Raw genomic sequence first — 7,988 nt, 5'->3', positions numbered from 1 at the left:
TAGAGTGAGAGGTGCTCGGACTCAACAAGAGAGACGAAACGTTGATCTTCCGGGAATCGTGGCCGGAGAGCACCGCACGCCCGCGGAGGCAACAGGGGCCTTTAGCAACGGGGAAACAGGGGGGATTGGGGCCCGTGTTCTTCTCTTTCACGCTCCAAACATCACTTCTTTCCACACGTCTTAAAGAGGAAACGGGAGGGGCGGGGCGCTCGCGGGCTCCGACAGGAAGCATCCCATTAGGGGGGCAGCACGCTCCAAACTCGCTGCTCTCCGGTTTCCGCAGCAGCAGGTTCGCCCCATCCGGAGGGGGTGTCCCCAACTGCGGGAACAGGGGGCGCACTCCGCTAGCCCCATTTTCCTTCTTGCCCTGCAGCCGTGCCCTGGAACCTTCGGCCGCGCGCTCGCGCCGACCCGCCGGCACCCAGGCCGCAGCGCCGCGCCTGGTAAGGGGAACCCCGCGTCCTGGGTGGAGGCCCGGGGAGGGGGGGGGGGTCCTGGAGCCCGCGGTTGAGTCAGGGCTACTGATTTCTCGTGGGATCTGACACCGGTTACCATACTTCTGGGCTCTCCCATCAGTGAAACGGGGCGCCGATGGTGAGCGTTATGGGCAACCGCGGATTCCTAGTGGGAGGGAAGCGGCTTCGGGAACCGCTCACCCCGCGTTCACGGCCCATCGCTTTCCACAGCGCGGAGGTCTTTTCCGGCTAGTTGCCTACTTCTTAGCTCTTCGGACTTTAATAAGCTTCACGGGGTTTCATAAAGCTTCACTAAGATTCTCATCCCATTTGACAGATGAGAAAACTGAAACTCACCAGGTGCCCTAACTAGGTGGGGCGTACGTCTCAGTTTTAGCTCTTAACCTCCCCCGTACCAGCCCCCCCATCCCTGACAAGCACCATGCCCCCGAGAGGCCTGGGTACCGGGAATCTATTCCTAGGGCTCCACAGGGCAAGTACGGGATCATTATGTTCCCACCCTCATTGAGCCACGCGCTCCAAACGAAACCTCTCAGTGAAATTGTTCTATTGATCTTCTGACAACCAGCCCATTCGCCCCCAAATACCCCACACTTTTCCTAAGACACGATGTCGAACTCGACCCTAGGGCAAACAGATTCCAGTGTGTACAGGAACCAACCCTTTGTCTGCTAAACCTCCTGTGAGAGCCGCGTTATGAAATCACAATGCTAAACTCTGAAACAAGTGATACCAGGAAACAGAGGGAGGGGGCAGATGGGCGAAGGAGAATATGAATAAGGCAGACAGAAAATATTTTTATCTTTCCTAAAACAGCGTGAGAGAGCCTGCTTTCCAAGGGTTTGATAAAGTAAGGTACCGTCAAGATAAAATCAGGTTCGTATAATGTAAAAATCAGGAGGTACATTAGGCTCATTTGCTCCAGCCTCCTACCTAAGCTAGATCCTCCTGCTGTTCCTGTCAGATACTCTTATAATCTCTGCTCGCATACTGCCCGCGACTCTCTCATGATTCCTAATCCCGCCTGGGGGAAGATTAAAAGGGTTTTCCTTGTGGAGAAGAAATCTGCCTCCACTCCTGATTCTCCCACTTCTGTCTACTATGTGATTGACACGTGTCTCATTCCTTCCGGTTTAGGATGTTTCCCGATCTTTTCCTAGGCTTGATTCTGTCCTTTTAATATTCTATGACTCATTTTAGCATCTCCATCAATATCCTTTCTGACTAGCCTCTGCACACTTTGTTATTTGTTAATATCTGTCCAAAAATATTTACTCCTCGGTGGGACGTGTCTCCCCCGGCAGCCTGACCCACTCGGAAGACGGTTCAGGAGGACCGTGCGCGCCTCTGCTAATGTAACCTGAACTTTGATTGGCTTTTGTGACAGCCACAGAGCTCCATTTGGGTCACACTGATCATCAAGTCATGGGAAAACACCAGATTGCTTTAAACTGAAATACTTCCATTCCGAGCAACTTCTGCCCCCTGCGATTTTATCTTTGAATAATTTTTTTTTTTTTTTTGAAAACGTGCACTCAAGATTTTGCAATACAGTTCTCTTTGTTAATTTTAGGGTAAGCTTCCAGCCTGTCTGCCTCAGTTTATGTCCTGACCATGGATGGCAGCATGGTATGTGGTGTTCCAAGAGGTTCATTGACTTTATAATTTCTTTTCCACCCTGATAAATCTAGGAGAATACACAGGCAAAATGAGCCATTTTTTGGTCTTAACTCCATGGCAGTTGTGTGATCGTGGGCAGGTCAGTTGAGGCTCAGTTTCCTAATATTTTAATAGAAATTTTAATACCTATCTTGATCACATCATAGGGAATTTAGGAGAACAATTAAAAGAATGGACATGAAAGAAACTTGAAAATTACAAATGGCTGCACAGAGGATTATTACCATGGTGAAGTTCATTGTCAACATTGTCACCACTGTCGTCATCGTCTTTACCACATCGATATATTGATTCCAATATACAGAAACTGTCATCTGAAGTAGAAAAGATGTCAGAGAATTTGAGCAGTTTTAGCAAAAGCTGGAGTATTATTTACCAGAGGCAAGGACAGCATGTGGGAGAATGTGGTGAGGAAAATGCTCTTCTCTGGGCTTAAGGTAACGAAAGTGGTGCAGAAGGAAAAGGAGAGGAAAGAAGGAAGTTGCCTTAATAAATTCTGATAATGTGACAAGGGATGGTTTCCCTAATGAGGGCCATTTCTATTCTTCCCTACTGAGTGAATAGAAAAATGTGGAAAAGGTAGAACTAACAGAATCAACCTGAATAGCAAATCAACTATGAAAACCGTTTTGAATTCAATGTTAATCAATAAAATGCACCTTTAAACCAATTAAGACATCCTAATATATGCCCATCAGGGTGATCAAAAATTAAAACTCTAATATCACCAAGCATAAGTGAAGATTCGGGGGATTCTCACCCATGGCTGCTGCCAGTATGACTCAGCACAAGCTTCTTGGAGTCATATTTGGCAGTATCTTGTCAGGTGGAAACTATATATCCCAGAGAAATCATCCATTTGCACAAGGAGACGTGTGGGGGGATTCTTCTGCAGCATTGTTTGTAGTAGCAAGCACGTATTTTGGCACACCAAATGTTTGTTAATAAAGAGTTGGATAAAATGCTACATAAATAATGTCACTGACATAAAAGATTAAAATACCAAAAAGTACTATATATTACCTGCACATACATGTGTATCTCAGAATATTGGTTGCCTCTGAAAGGAAGAGGGAGAATGAGACAGGTTGGGGGGAGTCAAAAAATAAATAAATGGAACTATATGCGTAATGTTTTAACTTTTTCAATCAAACCGAACAGCAGCAGTAAAAATGCCAAAATACTCAGATCTGTTCATTGCAAATAGTGGGCATTTGTTTCATTACTCTGTGTATTTCTCCCCTTAAAATGTTTGTTTCATAACTGCATAATCTTTAAAACTGAAGAAATAAAATACAGTCTCAGAGATCATCTTAATTATAGTGGCATATTGCATGCTTGTCTTTTCTAATGCATGCTTACCTTTTCTAGCACCAAGAAGAATGACACAATATTATGCCTCATCTGAATGAAACATTTATCCCCATAGTTTTGCCAATTTCTGGTTATATCTACCGGAATTTTTTTTAAGTGGTTATTGGGAGACCCACAAGGAAAGACATTTGGTTTAAAGCTGAGCAGGAAATGAATTTATCTTGAATTTGTCCTGAATGTTGACTCTGTCCCTCAGTCATGGCACCAGCTTCTCTCCACCAGCTGCTCAGAGGGGAGGGAGGATGGTGGCCGTGCTTCGCCCTCTTTCCCTTCGTCCTCTCATGTCCATCCACAAAGGAGCCGTGGATCCCCCAATTCCACGCTCCCATTGGAAGGTACATTGTACTTTCCTCTTTGCCACTGGGATATCCATCTGATACAAAGAGTTTCTGGGACTGGAAATGGCCAGTACTTCAAACAAACCAATGTCATTTACAGCAAGGCAATTTTTATTCTCTAGTCTAGCAAGTTTGCTTACTTTGATTCCAATAATAATAATAATAAAACAATAAAAAGTCCTGCTTCTCATTCCATAGAAGAAGACTTTCTTTATTTCATGTCTTTTCAAGTAGAAGGGAGGTAATCAACTGATTTGTTTTCAAACATTTCATGCTTTCCTATAGGATGAGGAAAAAGCAAGAGTTCATTGTGTTACCATAACCTAGCATCACCTGGGTTGCTTAAAGTTATATATGGATATTTGAAAGTAAAATATAAGTTAGAAAATTAGCAATGGAAACGGCTCATCTAAGGATATTTATTCTTGGCTGTCTGAATTGGAGGTGTTCTCAGGCCTTACCAAGTCCCATATGGACACTTGCTTTTTATTCCTTTCCTTTTTTTATTCCAGAAGAGAATGGAAGGGCTTCAGAGGAGCAGATACGGGACTATGGCTGAAGGTAAGAAAGCCTCCAAATTCTCAAGAGCTCTAGGCATCAGGGAAGAGTCACTGTTTTCTCTCCTCCTCTCCCTCACCTCAAACACAGTGACAGAAAAGAAACCCAGTTATTTTCAACTGCAGAAGAAAAGGCAGCTATCATGTTCTTTATCTTCCCTACCATCATCACACCCACACACACCCGAGTGTGAAGCTCTCCCCTCTGCCGTGATGTATGGGAAATGAGGAAATGAAACTTCAAGTCAGAAGTCAGGGGATTTGGAGACGAATTGTGAAAATGATATCCTTCCCTGCCTGCACTCAACTGAAAAGAGGAAAACTTCCCCATAGAGATTTAGTAATCATGTTTGCAAAAAAAAAAAAAAAAAATCCAGAATACTTAAGAAAAGGAAGAACCAACACAGAGTAAAAGAAATAACAATAACAGATTTTAGGAGACTAAAATGAACTTAATTCATTTGAGCTCATAAGAACTCCAGAAATCCTTGGATTCTCACTCTCTTCATCCCTTAAAGATTTTAGCTCTTGATGCAGGGTCACCCTCGACAACACCAGTTTTGTTATAATTTCCCATAATTCTATCAGCCAAATCGGTGATCTTTCCAACACATGTATTTCTAATGGTCTTATCATCTCTTCTTCAGCCACCGATCCAGGGTCATCTGTCAGACTCCGTCCTTGACTTTAACGACAAGCCTTCTGTAGGCTCACTTCCGACTCCCCACCCAAAAAGCAGAAACTCAGGGACCTTCAGCTGGTCCTCAGTGGGAGGTCACTGGAGCTCTGACATCTGAGACTTCCTTTGCCCCCAAGGTTCAGATGAATGTGATTAGCAGTCTGTGTGCCTGGGAATTGGTGGGTGGAGAAGAGGTGATAATAGTTTCTCATTTGTGACTTCTCATCCTCCCCCTCTGTCTAATCTCACATTTATTTAGCATGAAACCGGCCTAAGCACCATCCCTGGAAAAGCACAGGGACCACTTTTCTTTCTGAAAAGCTGTATTTTCCCTGGTCCTGATGAAGTCCTTGGAACATCCTTCATAGTGTAGCAGTTCTTACTCTTGGCTATGGGTCCAAGTTCGGCCTCCCAGTGTGGGCTTCCTGCCATTCAATAGCCGCCTAAAGTTGTATGCAAACATTTGTATTTAAGTATCACTATTTGGCGGGGAGAGAGGTCCATAGCTTTCAGGAGATACCATGACCTAAAAATCTTAAGAATCACTAACTTTACCAACAAGGACCTACTGTAGAGCACAGGGAACTCTGCTCAATATTCTGAAATAACCTAAATGGGAAAAGAATTTTAAAAAGAATAGATACGTGTATATGTGTAACTGAATCACTTTGCTGTACTCCTGAAACTAACACAACATTGTTAATCAACTATACTCCAAGATAAAATAAAAAATTTTCTTAAAAAAGAATCACTGACTTAGTAAAACACGAAAAACTCTTTTTTTTTTTTTATTAGGCGGAACAGAACATAAGCAGTTTGCAACCTCGTCCTCACTGAGGATCATCCTGGTGGGCAAAACAGGCAGCGGGAAAAGCGCCACCGGGAACAGCATCCTCTGCCAGCCAGTGTTTGAGTCCAGGCTGGGGGCCCAGTCGGTGACCAGGAAGTGTCAGGGGGCAACGGGCACGTGGAACGGGAGGAGCATCCTGGTGGTGGACACGCCCCCCATCTTTGAGGCGAGGGCCCAGGACCAAGAGGCGTGCGAGAACATCGGGGACTGCTACCTGCTCTCGGCCCCGGGGCCTCACGTGCTGCTGCTGGTGACCCAGCTGGGGCGCTTCACAGAGCAGGACGTGGTGGCCGTGACCAGGGTGAAGGAGGTCTTTGGGGCGAGAGCCCTGAGACACATGGTCATCCTGTTCACCCACAAGGAGGACTTAGCGGACGGATCCTTGCATGACTACGTAGCCAACACAGACAACCTGAGGCTGAGGGGCCTGGTCCGGGAGTGCGGGCAGAGGTACTGCGCCTTCAACAACCGGGCCTCCGGCGACGAGCGGGGGGAGCAGCTGGCCCGGCTGATGGCCGTGGTCGAGGGGCTGGAGAGGGAGCACCAGGGCGCCTACCTCAGCAACGACCTCTTCTTTGATGCACAGCGGCTCCAGCAGGGCGGGGGCGACCCCCACGGAGAAGATCACGTGCGCTACCTGGCCAAGGTGCGGTCGCATGTTGCAAAGCAAAAGCAAGGCCTGAAAGAGGCCCAGAGAAACCGTGCCTTCAAGGCGCTCCTCCGAGTCAAAAACTGGATCATTTCTCACATCGGAATATTTGCTGTTCTTGTTATATGCTTTTTGATTTTTCTTGCCATTTTAATTAGCTTGTGTAGAACTCACGAATGCTGAGCATTTTCAGAGGATACCTGCCATCAGCTTCCATGTTTTCAGAGTCAGCATCTTTGTCTATGTTGATAAGGAACTTTATTTGCTTTTCATGTAATTTCACTTTCAATGTCCCTTCCTTGCATCAGACACGCCATCCATTTTCTTCAGTTGCTTTTTATTTTCCATCCATCTGACCCATCCATAGATCAGTCCAGAGCAGCCTGTTGCCTGATGTCTGGAAACAGTTCTTTTACACAGGCATACCTCGGAAACATCGCAGGTTTGGTTCCAGACCACCACAAGAGAGTGACTATCAAAAGTATCACACCAAGTTCTTGGTTTCCCTGTGCACGTAAAAGTTATGTTTATGCTACACTGTAGTCTATTTAGTGTGCAATAGCGTTTTGTCCAAAAAACAATGTATATACCTGAATCTAAAATTACTTTACTGCTAGCCATCATCTGAGCCTTCAGTGAGTCATAATCTTTTTGCTGGTGGAGGGCCTTCCTCCATGTTGATGGCTGCTGACTGATCAAGGTGGTGGCTGCTGATGTGGGGCAGCTGTGACAATTCCTTAAGATAAGACAGCAGTGGAGTTTGCCACATCAATTGACTCTTCCTTTCACAGATGATTTCTCTGTAGCACATGATGCCATCTGATAGCATTTTACCCACCGTAGAACTTCTTTCTACGAATGGGTAGAAAGAAGAATTGGAATCAGTGCTCTCAAACTCTGCTGTTGCTTTATCAATTAAATTTATGTAATATTCTAAATCCTTTGTTGTCACTTCAACAGTGTTCACAGCACCTTCACCAGGAGTAGATTCCATCTCAAGAAACCACTGTCTTTGCTCATTCCTAAGAAGCAACTCCTCATCTGTTAAAGTTTTATCATGAGGTTACAGCAATTCAATCGCATCTTCAGTCTCCACTTCTAATTCTAGTTCTCTTGCTGTTTCCACCACATCTGCAGTTACTTCTTCCACTAAAGGGTTGAGCCCCTCAAAGTCGCCCATAAGGTTTGGAATCAGCTTCTTCCAAACTCCTGTTAATGTTGATATTTTGACCTCTTTCCATGAATCATGAATAGTCTTAAGGGCATCTAGAATGGTGAGTCCTTTCCAGAAGTTTTTCAATTAACTTTGCCCAGATCCATCAAAGGAATCACTATCTATGGCAGCTATAGCTTTACAAAATGTATCTCCTAAATAATGATACTTG

General features: G+C 45.1%; 1 protein-coding gene across 2 annotated transcripts; it reads left to right on the top strand.

The window, feature by feature from the left end:
* Positions 1-362: 362 nt before the first annotated feature.
* Positions 363-7,216, top strand: LOC133096540 (GTPase IMAP family member 5-like). Of its 2 annotated transcripts, none has more exons than XM_061198155.1 (3): positions 363-443; positions 4,381-4,429; positions 5,900-7,216. In XM_061198155.1, the coding sequence occupies exons 2-3, from the start codon at positions 4,387-4,389 to the stop codon at positions 6,784-6,786; spliced, it is 930 nt and encodes a 309-aa protein (XP_061054138.1). In that variant the 5' UTR covers positions 363-443; positions 4,381-4,386; the 3' UTR covers positions 6,787-7,216. The 2 variants fall into 2 exon arrangements, with proteins under 2 accessions (XP_061054138.1, XP_061054137.1); XM_061198154.1 differs by lacking the exon at positions 363-443 and adding an exon at positions 2,071-2,105 and having other exon boundaries at positions 4,384-4,429.
* The last annotated feature ends 772 nt before the right edge of the window (positions 7,217-7,988 follow it).

This window comes from Eubalaena glacialis, chromosome 8 (genome assembly GCF_028564815.1).
Source record: "Eubalaena glacialis isolate mEubGla1 chromosome 8, mEubGla1.1.hap2.+ XY, whole genome shotgun sequence".
Lineage (NCBI taxonomy): Eukaryota > Metazoa > Chordata > Mammalia > Artiodactyla > Balaenidae > Eubalaena > Eubalaena glacialis.
The sequence above is the reverse complement of the archived record's forward strand: the minus strand, read 5'-3'. Positions and strand labels throughout refer to the sequence as shown.